General features: G+C 52.6%; 1 protein-coding gene across 2 annotated transcripts; it reads right to left on the reverse strand.

The window, feature by feature from the left end:
- Window positions 1-1,290: 1,290 nt before the first annotated feature.
- LOC125633028 (uncharacterized) lies at window positions 1,291-7,827 on the reverse strand. 2 transcript variants are annotated; one of them, XM_075124708.1, is made up of 3 exons: window positions 7,255-7,827; window positions 4,675-5,832; window positions 1,291-3,582 (listed from the first exon to the last, which is right to left on the reverse strand). In XM_075124708.1, exon 2 carries the CDS (start codon window positions 5,816-5,818, stop codon window positions 4,913-4,915), a length of 906 nt encoding a protein of 301 aa, XP_074980809.1. In that variant the 5' UTR covers window positions 5,819-5,832; window positions 7,255-7,827; the 3' UTR covers window positions 1,291-3,582; window positions 4,675-4,912. The 2 variants fall into 2 exon arrangements, with proteins under 2 accessions (XP_074980809.1, XP_048698111.1); XM_048842154.2 differs by having other exon boundaries at window positions 4,666-5,832.
- Window positions 7,828-12,498: the final 4,671 nt, after the last annotated feature.

A 12,498-nucleotide genomic window follows, 5' to 3' on the forward strand; every position in this document is an offset into this window, starting at 1 on the left:
TCCTAGCAGCAGGCCCTGCGGCTCAGTACGCACAGAGAAATACCGGCCGGAGCAGCAGCTCAAAGACCCCAGCTGGTGCCATGGGGCTCATAGGGATCAAACCAGACCTGTGCGAGGAGCTGGGGCACATGGAGATGCTACTCTCATTAGCTGCGGCGGAGCCCTCCATCTTGGCTCCAACGGGATTGTGCGGAAGAACTACTCCAGTGGGAGGAGATTAGGTGACAAATTCAGATCCTGAAATGAGTTTCTCAGACTGGCGTTCGCATCGCATTAACAGCGAGGGCACGGGAAATGCGCTCAGTCACGCAGCTCCCCTTGGAAGTACTGTTTGGGAAACCCAGCGGGTGAGTCTTTGGCACATATGTTACGAGGGAGGTCTCTGATCTCCTGAAACTCCACCCTGAAGGCAAGTGATCTCCGAAGAAACCCAGTTTATTGTGTGGATCTCTTCCTTTCATCTGAATAAATCCCATTCGGCTACAGGCACTGTCTGTCAGGGCCCTTTGAACGTGCAGGGACAAGCCTCAAGAATACGGCTTTGAGATCATTACTGAACAGAGGTGTTGGGCAGCAGGAGGGAACTGATGAAATAGAGAAAGCTGGGAGGGGGACAAGGGCTTGTTTTCTGCTCCACCCCATATCTGTTCTGGGTATCCCCCATCTTGGGGAGAGGGCCTGGTTTGGTTAACCTCTCAGGGAATGCTCTGGAAGAGAAGGTGACCAGCACACCTGTGGATGGCGTCCCCACGGGGCCTTAAGCTCACAGTGCTCGCTGGAGAAGCTTCCATTGGGGGGATGATGTGAGGGTGTCATTCCCCTGCACCCAGCATCCCTCCTCCGCCAGCCCCCACGTCCCTTACGCTCATGGAAGCGGAGGGGAGGAACTAGACCGAAGTCTGTGCACTGTTGCATGTGGCCTGGAGTACATTCCATGGGTCCACAGGGCCTCCCACGTGCTGATGGGACGCTGCTTCCGAGGGCCATTGCAGCTCCAGGGCTCAAGGGTTCCCACTGGTTAAGTGCATGTGATTGTGTCTCCCAAGCCCCAGTGACCATCACAGTCTGCTACTGCCTCAAGCTAACGGAGCGTGGTTGTTTTTTTTCCCTTTAGCTGAACGGGTAGAAGCCAGTGGTTTAAGCGCTGATGTTCCTGGGCCGCGAGAGTGGGGATAGCCATATCTGTGCAGCCAGTTCGTTACACCTAACCAGGGGCTGATGCTGGAAGATCATGGGTGAGCCGCGATCAGGACAGATTTTCACATCAATCAATCATCACACAGCGCAGAGTTCCTTTCAAACACACCTTCCTTTATTGATCTCTAGCATTCCAGCTACAGTACCCGAGAGACACCCCCCATTTCACTGCTGCTTCCCCCCAGGATTAACCCTCAGCAGACATGCCCCTCCCCACCATGCTCCTGTCATATTTTCACACCCTTTAATCAACCCATATCCTTCTGCCCAGGCAGGGGTCACTACAAGTATTCAAGCAGATAGTTAAAGACCCAGGATCCTCTATAGAAATACGAGCCATCACATGCCTCTTAATCAGGAATACGGCACTCTCCAGCCATAGAAAGGTCTTGGGGAAATGGTAGCCGTGCCTTCCCAAAGAGAAACTTACCCAGCCAATCCTCTGGGGTTACAGACAACATTCAGATTTTTTTTTTAAAAAAGGGTGTTGGGAGGGTGAGGATCTCAAAAACCTTGTACCGATCGGAGTGTTTGCATGAATCTCTGACGATGAGATACACATGCTCTCTCATCCAGGGTGGGTACCCTATCCCTTCGTAGGATAAGGGTGATCAGATTTTCTCCTCAGTCACTAAGGCCTCAATCCTGCAAGGTGCTCAGCACTCTGACCCTGATCCAGTGAAGCACTTACGCCCTTGCTAAACCAGTGAGTAGTCCCACTGATGCCAATGCATGTGCTAAAGTGCTTTGCTTTGCTGGATCATGGCCAGAGTATTCAGCACCTTGAAGGATTGAGCCTTTCTGCTCCTGTTCCCACTGAAGTCAATGAGAGCCTGTCCATTTATTTCAACAGGAGTTGGACTGGGCCCTAAAGTCTGATCTATGATGTTAATCTCTGGATGTATCAGCTGTTATGACTTGAAATCCATGGGTTAATTTTACCCCAATACAGCTCCACTGAACCCAGTAACGATATGCCCATGGCGAGATCCGGAAAGTGAAAATGGCTAGAAACTAAAACTGACCAATCTGGTTTCCTTGCCCAGGCAGAGTGAGATGTAACACTGAGCAAACGGCAGAAAACCATGAAAGGAAAATTCATTTTTCCAAACCATTTCTCTTTTACTCATCTGAACAGCTGAGTGACACAGGCAGGAACCGTTTGTGTTGGACATCTCTTGAGTTTTATGCTGACTGCACTGATGGCCTTTTCCAGCAGCTGCCTCTCCCAGGGAAAACAGACTGAATTCTTGCCCTCCTCACATGCAGCAGAAACTTGCCTCCTTTTGAAACATTAATGAAACCTTCCCCTTCTGCCCGAAATCTTCAGGCATAGAAAAGAAACATTACAAACACAAACAGAAAGGACCAGAAGAGACTAGAACAGGAGGTGGGAAATATCACAAAGGGAAAAATGTGGATGCAACTACATGCCACTGGCATAGCAACTCTCCTTGAACTGGCCTGTAACAGCAACCAGGGAGCAACACTCCAGTGCAGCCACTTGGAGATTTCTTGCTGTCCTGTACAGCAAGGGGAGCGAACAAGATTTTTCCAACATACATGACATTTGTATGATGTCTCTCCTTGTGTTTTATCAAAATATTTTCCCACCTTCAGGAGGTCTCAGGTGTATATTCAGAATTACAGATTCACAGAATTTAAAGCCAGAAGAAATCACTGTGCTCCTCTAGCCAGACCTCCTGCACCAGCCAGGTCACAGAACCATACCCAGTGATTCCGGCAGAGAGAATTATTCTTAGCTTATCTTTGCAGCTCCTTAGTTCTCCAGTTCTGGTTAAGTGATCTCACTCATGCAGATTCACTGGGGAAGTTTTATCTTATGAGGAGCGTGCCCTCCCTTGGGGCATTTAAATGGTCTCCTCTGTTACGGATTCTCTGGGGTATAATGACAGCTGAGGCATGTCCCGTGCTCAGAGCAGGTAAATGGGGCCCCTCCTTTGCGGATTTTCTCATATGTCAGCAGGAATATCCTCAAACCAAGCCTCTCCCACATTCAGTTAACTGGGATGGTCTCTCCCAAGTGCAGGTTCTCTGGGGTTTTGTGGGCCTGCTTCTCCCTGAAGGTTTTGCAGCAAGGACTATATTTGCTCAGTCTCTGCTCTGTGTAGGGTCCCTGGTGATTTAGAAGAAATCTCTGGTCTCTGAAGTTTTTTTTTTTTTAATCAATTATGAGGATAACACAGTTTCTCTGGGTTGGATTCCAGGGGGTGGGATGAGATCCTGCTCCAGGTGCCACCTTCTCTCCTGTGTGGTTTCTAGGAGAGGTGGCTGTGGGCTGAAGCTCTTCCCACATACAGTGTATGAATATTTCACATGAGTCATGAGCTCCTGCTTCTTTTTCACACTCATCCTTCTCGCTCCCTGGGTAAATGAACACATTCAGAGATTAATTCATGCGCTAGTGGAAAATTTCCAACTACCCGGATAACGCAAACAATACCGAGCACATATAAATAGTGCTTTACGGGCCAGTGCCAGGGCCAAACACCCCAGGGCAAGAGCTGGGGGGGGAAGCCGGGCAAACATGACTGACAACTGCTGTAATTTACACAGCTCTGCAATGGTCACAAAGCACTCTTAATTCAGCCAAGGGCTGGGATGGTGCAGCCACGTTTGCCTTCTCTGGGCACACTCCCCTCTGCTCTGTTCACTGGCACCAGCCACCCTGCCTGCATCCCCTAACGCAGAGCTGCTGGTACCTTCGTGCTTCCGCTGTCCCAAAAGGGGCTGCAGCAGACGCACCCCAACTGCCCAGCTAAGGGTATTTAACCAACAGCCTGGGAGCTGTGTCTAATTGGCAAGAAGTGAGTGCAGCTCCCCTAACCCTTAATATGGAGGAGGGGCTTACAGAGAGCCCCGATCCCAGCATGCCTGGCCTCGACTTGCTCTGAGCAGCCAGGCGAACGCCGTTTGGAAGACCAGGGCCCTTGTGGCCCACGCTGTAGAACACTGGGCCTGCAGTGATCCCAGGGCTGAATATTGGCCAGGCCAGAACTACGGGCTTTAAGGTCCTCAAGGCTGCAATGCTCCACGACAGAGAGAAAGTGAAGAGAGCTGTTCCTAGTTTTCAGGGGTGCTTGGCATTCACCGCTCCCATGGGAGCCAGCAGGAGGAGTGGGTGCTCAGCACCTCTGAAAAGCAGGCCAGTCAGGTCTGATCCTGCAAGATGTCAGGTGTCTCCAATGGAGGCTGAAGGGTACTGACGGGACTCAGCACTTCACAGGATCAGTCCCTACAGTAGCAATAAAGAACTTCGCCAGGAGTTTCCCTCATTGTTTAGCTCATCTGCTCCCAAGCACAGGAAGCTGAGCGAGCCGGGACAGGGACAGGGAGCTGGGAGAGGGACGTGGGTGGAGGGCGAGGCCATCACCATGGAGTCGGGGCGCTGGGACTTGGGATTCCTTCTGGGGCTTCTATGTGGGGTGGGCACAGAAGAGCACGAACCTGACCGACCAATGGAAAGAGGAGCTGTACAGGGGGACCCAGAGTCAGTGCGTGAAGACAATCAGTATCCCCTGTGGGGACTCCGGGGTGCGTAAGGAGCGACTGAGGCCTTCTGGACACTCCGAACGTTCACATGGCGTCTCTGCCGTTCAGCCTCTCACATCCAGTGCAGTCATGGGCCCCTCCAGGAGCTCCCAGTGGAGTTCAGAGCTATCCGCTCTGCAAAGCTTTTAGCATGACATCAGGCTCATGTCAGGGCTTTGTCTCCCAGGTGGGTTCTCTGGTGCGTAGTCAGGTTTATCTTCTGCGTGAAGGTTTTCCCGCACTCGGGGCATGTGAAGGGGGTCTCCCCAGTGTGGATTCTCTGGTGGATCTTCAGAGAGCCTTTCTGGCTGAAGCGCTTCCCGCAGTCGGGGCAGGCGAAGGGCCGCTCCCCGGTGTGGATGCGCTGGTGGGTGACAAGGCCGCTCTTGCAACTGAAGCTCTTCCCGCACTCGTCGCAGGTGAACGGGCTCCCCCCTTGGTGGGTCTTCTCGTGCGTCACCAGGAACGTGCGCTGGCTGAAGCTCTTCCCGCACTCAGTGCACTGGTACGGCCTGTCCCCGCTATGGGTCCTCTGGTGGCTGGCGAGTGTCTGCTTCTCCTTGAAGGCCTTGCCGCAGTCACCGCATTCGTAGGGCCGCTCCTCCGTGTGGGTCCTCTGGTGGTTGAGGAGGAATCGCTGCTCCCGGAAGCTCTTCCCACACTCGGGGCAGGCGAAGGGCCGCTCCCCGGTGTGGATGCGCTGGTGGGTGACGAGGTTCTGCTTCAGGCTGAAGCTCTTCTCGCAGACACTGCACTTGTAGGGCTGCTCGCCCGTGTGCGTGCGCTGATGGATGATCAGGTTGTGCTTGAGGCTGAAGCTCTTACCGCACTCGGGGCAGACGTAGGCCCTCTCCCCCGTGTGGTTCTTCTGGTGCCGGGTCAGGCTGGGCTGCTGGTTGAAGCATTTCCCGCACAGAATGCATTTGTACTCCCGTTCCTCCGCCTGGCTGTGAATTATGAGGTCTCTCTCATCGCTAAAGCTTTCGTCGCAAGCGGGAAATGTGAATGGCCTTTCTCCGGGGGGGGGCGTCAGGTGAGTCATGAGATCCTGCTTCTGATCCGCACTCATGGGACCGTCATCTCCTGGATAAACAAACACACTGCAGGTAGTAAGCCAGGCCCCAGTGGAAAAGAGCTGTGAACACACCCTTGGACACTGAACAGACTCCTCACGGTCACTTCCAGCATCAACAGCCATTAACTCTGCCTGAAGACAGCTGGGTTTTATTATTATTAACAACACCCCCATTCCATTGATTTGTCCACTTCTACTCAGAATAGCCCCAGTGTGGTTTACAAATATAAACGGATACAGAGATGAAAGGGATCATGCTGAAACGCAGCCTCCTCCAGGGTGGAATACGAGAGCCCTGAAACACCACACAACAACAGCTAAGCACCCAAAAGGAAGACTCCAATTTCAGCAGTGGAGGGAATTTAAATAAAGACAGTGTAACCAATCAAGTCAAATAGGGCACTGACCCTTACCCAGCGTGCCATGCTTCCCGTAATGACTATCAGTGATCAGGGCCTGGCTGTCTTGTATACCTCACCTGAAGGATGGTACCTACAGCAACAGTGACCCGTGCATGTCTACACCCTGGTATTTATTCAGTACTGGAGTAGAGGGAAGAGTGACATCTATTCAGTCTCACCACATCTGTGTATCCTGGGAGGTCTCCAACTCCCCTAGCCTGACTGCTTAACGGGAAGGCATGAGGGGATCACAGCACAAGGTGGGGGGGGGGGCTGATGGCTGGGGGGTTCCTCGTCATTGGAATATGTTGCAACCAGAGGGAAGTTGTCCCTCTGCTTGTATACGCTCAAGCAGCTGAATTAGGGTGCCCCAGCTTTCCCCAGCAGGCGACTGCATGGAGACCCAGGAGCCCAAGTGATGAAGGTCCTGCCCACAAAGTGGGGCTGGTAGCAGCCAAACTCCCCCTTCACAGTGCCGCCCACAGAGACGACAAATCCCAGCATGCAATGGACCAGAGTCCCAGCATGCAACGAATCAGGCTTAGCCCTGGACCAGCGAGTGCTGCCCGCTGGGGGCAGCCTAGGACCCCGCGCTGTGTCCGCATGGAGACAGGGCAGCCGCGTGGGACAGCCAGGAGCAAACGCGGAGCCGCTGAGCCCCACAATGCCCCCGCCAGGCGTGTTCGCCTCGCCCACGGCGAAGTGACTTGCCCAAGGCCGCGCAGCCAGGCGGTGGCAGAGTTCGCGCTCCACGGGAGCCGGGCAGCGCGTCGCACTCCCTTGGGCTGGCAGCCCGCTCGCGCCCGTGGGCCTGCGGCGTGGGCGGGACCCGTCTCCCCTCTGCTGGGCCGTGTGAATGCCCAGGGGCGTGCTGCCCCCCGACGCCCACCCGCGTCCACCCCGGTACTGCCCCACCCCTACCCCTCGGCGCGGCCGCAGGGCCCCGGCCACGCAGAGCAGCCAGTCACCGGGCCGGGGTCCCCGCCCCCCACGCGCCTCACTGCGGAATCCCCAAGCGAACGCTCTTACCCAGATCCGCTTTCACTCCGGCGTGGCCGCGCGCAGACGCTGCACCGGTGCGGGACCCGCAGCGAGCGCCGGGAGGTTTGTGTACAGCAACCCAGCCCGGGCTGTTCCCCGGGAGACAGGCTGGGTCCCGGGTGCAACTCCCCGGCTCCCTCGGTGCAAGCCGGCGGCGAGTTGGCTGGAAGCGTCCGACGGGAGCGGAGGTGGCTGGGCCTTCCTCGGGCGGATTCCCCGCTTCGGCTCGGTGCGCCGGGCTCCCGGGCTCGGCTGCAATGCGGAGCTTGTGCCTCGCTCCGCTTCCTTCTCCTCCCCCAGCCCCGCGCCGCTAAGAGACTCCCCCGCGGGCAGGGGCGGAGAGGAGCTTGCGGAGCAAGAGGCGGCGTGTGGGAAGCGGGACAGGCTGGATTCACACCGCACGGGCGAGTGCGCCGGTGATGCCGGGAACTCAGCTCGCCCTTGGCGAGTCACACCGAGCCCGCTCCATTGTGCGGGGCTTCCAGCCTCCCAGCCTTGCAGTGCATCCCTGGGAGTAGCTGGGGCACTTCCTGCGAGGGGAAGGAGGCTGGCGATTGCTGCGATTTCCTGTTTTATCACGGGGTGGGGACGGGCTGACAGGCCTCCGCCCTGGCGAGGAGACACCGGCCAGACAAACTGTGACCCCCCCAGGGTCAGTCCGGAGAGAAGAGCTGGGTGTATTCATAGAATCATAGAATATCAGGGTTGGAAGGGACCTCAGGAGGTCATCTAGTCCAACCCCCTGCTCGAAGCAGGACCAATCCCCAGTTTTTGCCCCAGATCCATAAATGGCCCCCTCAAGGTGCTCCAAAGCTTCTCTCCCCCCCCCCCCCCGCCCCAGAAGTTGGTCCAATAAAAGATATGACCTCCCCCGCCTTGTCTCTGTCACCCCCTGGGACCCACCGGCTACCACAACGCTGCCTACACACTTCTGTCCGCTGTGCAGTCATGTATGTTGTCGGTATGTATCCTCCCAGATCATCCCGCTTTCTGGGCCAAAGACCATCTGGTCACCGTGTGCAGATGAATCCAGAAAGCGAGCTGCAAAGGGGTGAAATGGGTTTGTGCCTTTTATAAAAAGACATTCTAAGATGTATTAAAAAAGGCAAGTGTCAGGGGGTAGCCATGTTAGTCTGTATCCACAAAAACAACCAGAAGTCCGGTGGCACCTCAAAGAATAACAGATTCATTTGGACATAAGCTTTCATGGGTAAAAAACCACTTTTTTTTATTTTGGCATCTGAAGAAGTGGGTTTTTTACCCACCAAAGCTTATGTCCAAATAAATCTGTGAGTCTTTAAGGTGCCTCCGGACTCCTCGCCTCCTCTCCTTGTTTTTCACGTTAGAAATTTAGGTCTTCTTTAATCTGTTTTTTTCGTGGAAGACTCTATGGATGACTAGAAAACTCTGAATCGCTGGAGATGTTCATATACTATGATGATGAGGATGGTATAAAAAGACAGGCAAACAGAACTAGACTTATGGCACTAGAGAGACCATTCAACTGACCCTTGATTAATTGAGTGGGGAGATAATTGTTATTCAGCACGTTTAAAACGCTTTGGTTTTTGTTTGCGTTTGTTGACACATTTAACTCAGATGCCCGAGAAACGCTTGGAAGAAAGATGTCTTTGTTAAAACTTCAGACCTGGCCCCGATCCCTTCCGTTAAGGGCTAGGGAAACTCACAATCCTTATTGGCCCCCTCTGAACACTGCTGCTAACAACACCTTCCTGCTTCTATGGGTCATCCTGAGTTCATCCAACCCCTCTCTGTCCCTCCGCTGGCTCCCCCTTCTCCACTGCAGCCAACACAAGCTTCTTGTCTTCCTCTGTAAGGCTCTTTGTGACTTAGCCTCACCCTCTCTGATCTGGTATTTTACCCCACCTTTTCACTGACAAATAACCCAGCCTTTGCTGTCCACCACTCAGCTTCGAGCCTCAGACATGGCTGTGATTTCTTCAGCACCACCTAGTAAAAGTTCCCCAGCAAGGTGGGGATGAGGTGGATGAAGCTTTCTTCCGGCAACTCGCAGAAGCTACTAGATCGCACGCCCTTGTTCTCATGGGCAACTTCAATCACACTGATATCTGCTGGGAGAGCAATACTGCGGTGCACAGACAATCCAGGAAGTTTTTGCAAAATGTAGGGGACAATTTCCTGGTGCAAGTGCTGGAGGAACCAACTGGGGGGGAGCTTTTCTTGACCTGCTGCTCACAAACCAGGAAGAATCAGTAAGGAAAGCAAAAGTGGATGGGAATCTGGGAGACACTGACCATGAGTTGGTCGAGTGCAGGATCCTGACACAGGGAAGAAAGGTAAGCAGCAGAATACGGACCCTGGACTTCAGGAAAGCAGACTTCGACTCCCTCAGGGAACTGATGGGTAGGATCCCCTGGGGGAATAACATGAGGAGGAAAGGAGTCCAGGAGAGCTGGCTGTATTTCAATGAATCCCTACTGATGTTACAGGGACAAACCATCCCGATGTGTCGAAAGAATAGTAAACAGCAGGCGACCAGCTTGGCTTAACAGTGAAATCCTTGCGGATCTTAAACATAAAAAAGAAGCTTACAAGATGTGGAAGATTGGACAAATGACCAGGGAAGAGTATAAAAATGTTGCTCAGACATGTAGGAATGAAATCAGGAGGGCCAAATCGCACCTGGAGCTGCAGCTAGCAAGAGATGTTAAGAGTAACAAGAAGGGTTTCTTCAGGTATGTTGGCAACAAGAAGAAAGCCAAGGAAAGTGTGGGCCCCTTACTGAATGAGGGAGGCAACCTAGTGACAGAGGATGTGGAAAAAGCCAATGTACTCAATGCTTTTTTTGCCTCTGTCTTCACGAACAAGATCAGCTCCCAGGCTGCTGCGCTGGGCAACACAGCATGGGGAGTAGGTGGCCAGCCCTCTGTGGAGAAAGAAGTGGTTCGGGACTATTTAGAAAAACTGGACGTGCACAAGTCCATGGGGCTGGATGCGTTGCATCCGAGAGTGCTAAAGGAGTTGGCGGCTGTGATTGCAGAGCCATTGGCCATTATCTTTGAAAACTCATGGCGATCGAGGGAAATCCCGGACGACTGGAAAAAGGCTAATGTAGTGCCCATCTTTTAAAAAGGGAGGAAGGAGGATCCTGGGAACTACAGGCCAGTCAGCCTCACTTCAGTCCCCGGAAAAATCATGGAGCAGGTCCTCAAGGAATCAATCCTGAAGCACTTACACGAGAGGAAAGTGATCAGGAACAGTCAGCATGGATTCACCAAGGGAAGGTCATGCCTGACTAATCTAATCGCCTTCTATGATGAGATTACTGCTTCTATGGATGAAGGGAAAGCAGTGGATGTATTGTTTCTTGACTTTAGCAAAGCTTTTGACACGGTCTCCCACAGTATTCTTGTCAGCAAGTTAAAGAAGTATGGGCTGGATGAATGCACTAGAAGGTGGGTAGAAAGTTGGCTAGATTGTCGGGCTCAACGGGTAGTGATCAATGGCTCCATGTCTGGATGGCAGCCGGTATCAAGTGGAGTGCCCCAAGGGTCGGTCCTGGGGCCGGTTTTGTTCAATATCTTCATAAATGATCTGGAGGATGGTGTGGATTGCACCCTCAGCAAATTTGCGGATGGTACTAAACTAGGAGGAGTGGTAGATACGGTGGCAGGTAGGGATAGGATACAGAGGAACCTAGATAAATTGGAGGATTGGGCCAAAAGAAATCTGATGAGGTTCAACAAGGATAAGTGCAGGGTTCTGCACTTAGGACGGAAGAATCCAATGCACTGCTACAGACTAGGGACCGAATGGCTAGGCAGCAGTTCTGCGGAAAAGGACTTAGGGGTGACAGTGGACGAGAAGCTGGATATGAGTCAGCAGTGTGCCCTTGTTGCCAAGAAGGCCAATGGCATTTTGGGATGTATAAGTAGGGGCATTGCCAGCAGATCTACGGACGTGATCATTCCCCTCTATTCGACATTAGTGAGGCCTCATCTGGAGTACTGTGTCCAGTTTTGGGCCCCACACTAGAAGAAGGATGTGGAAAAATTGGAGAGAGTCCAGCGAAGGGCAACAAAAATGATTAGGGGTCTGGAACACATGACTTATGAGGAGAGGCTGAGGGAACTGGGATTGTTTAGTCTGCAGAAGAGAAGAATGAGGGGGGATTTGATAGCTGCTTTCAACTACCTGAGAGGTGGTTCCAAAGAGGATGGTTCTAGACTATTCTCAGTTGTAGAAGATGACAGGACAAGGAGTAATGGTCTCAAGTTGCAGTGGGGGAGGTTTAGGTTGGATATTAGGAAAAACTTTTTCACTAGGAGGGTGGTGAAGCACTGGAATGAGTTACTTAGGGAGGGGGTAGAATCTCCTTCCTTAGAAATTTTTAAGGTCAGGCTTGACAAAGCCCTGGCTGGGATGATTTAATTGGGGATTGGTCCTGCTTTGAGCAGGGGGTTGGACTAGATGACCTCCTGAGGTCCCTTCCAACTCTGATATTCTATGATTCTAAGGTCTGTTGACCTATCAGCCTCTGCCTGTAAATCCCCGAAAACTCACCTCGGCTGTGATGCCTACAGAGCTCTGCCAGCTGACAAAGGGAAGGGAGAGAGGATGAAATGTACAGACAAGGTTAGAGGGCAACTTGGATGTTGTATTTATAGATTCCAAGGCCAAAAGGGACCATTGTGATCATTTGGTCTGACCCCCTGTATAATACAGGCCAGAGGACAACCCCCAAAATAATTCCTAGAGAAGAGCTCTTTAGAAAAACATCCTACCTTGGTTTTAAAATGACCAGTAATAGAGAATCCACAGGACTAAATGGTGGTGAATCATCCTGCAATTTACATGGTCTAATCATATCCACACATTTATAACATGCCCATCACCATAGTATCTAAGCAAAACCAACGCACTGGATTTGTAACGAAGCCTATACCAAGCCTCTTCCCCCCAAGTATGTTTGCACCTGCAGTATATAGTGCCAGACTGTTTGCCCCACACTTAAATCTGGGTGCAAGTACGTCACTCTCTAAATGCTGCTCTACGTACCCACCGTTAAAAGGCGCCCACCAACATCGGAGGGGGGCCCTGAAAAGCTGGCTCAGACACGTGCCCAAGTTTCACCAACTCTAGACCTCTGAGGACTCTACTCATGCAAGTGGGTCCATGGAGGGCTGGGGGATCAGACCCTTAGTTTCCTAAATGTAAAGAGACTGATTTGTAATGCAGAGGGGACGGGCT

Source organism: Caretta caretta, chromosome 2, assembly GCF_965140235.1.
Source record: "Caretta caretta isolate rCarCar2 chromosome 2, rCarCar1.hap1, whole genome shotgun sequence".
NCBI classification, from domain to species: Eukaryota; Metazoa; Chordata; order Testudines; family Cheloniidae; genus Caretta; species Caretta caretta.

What these genes read in the sequence shown, in the direction of transcription:
- LOC125633028 (XM_075124708.1), bottom strand. Translation starts at nt 5,818, where the DNA reads ATGAGTGCGGATCAGAAGCAGGATCTCATGACTCACCTGACGCCCCCC.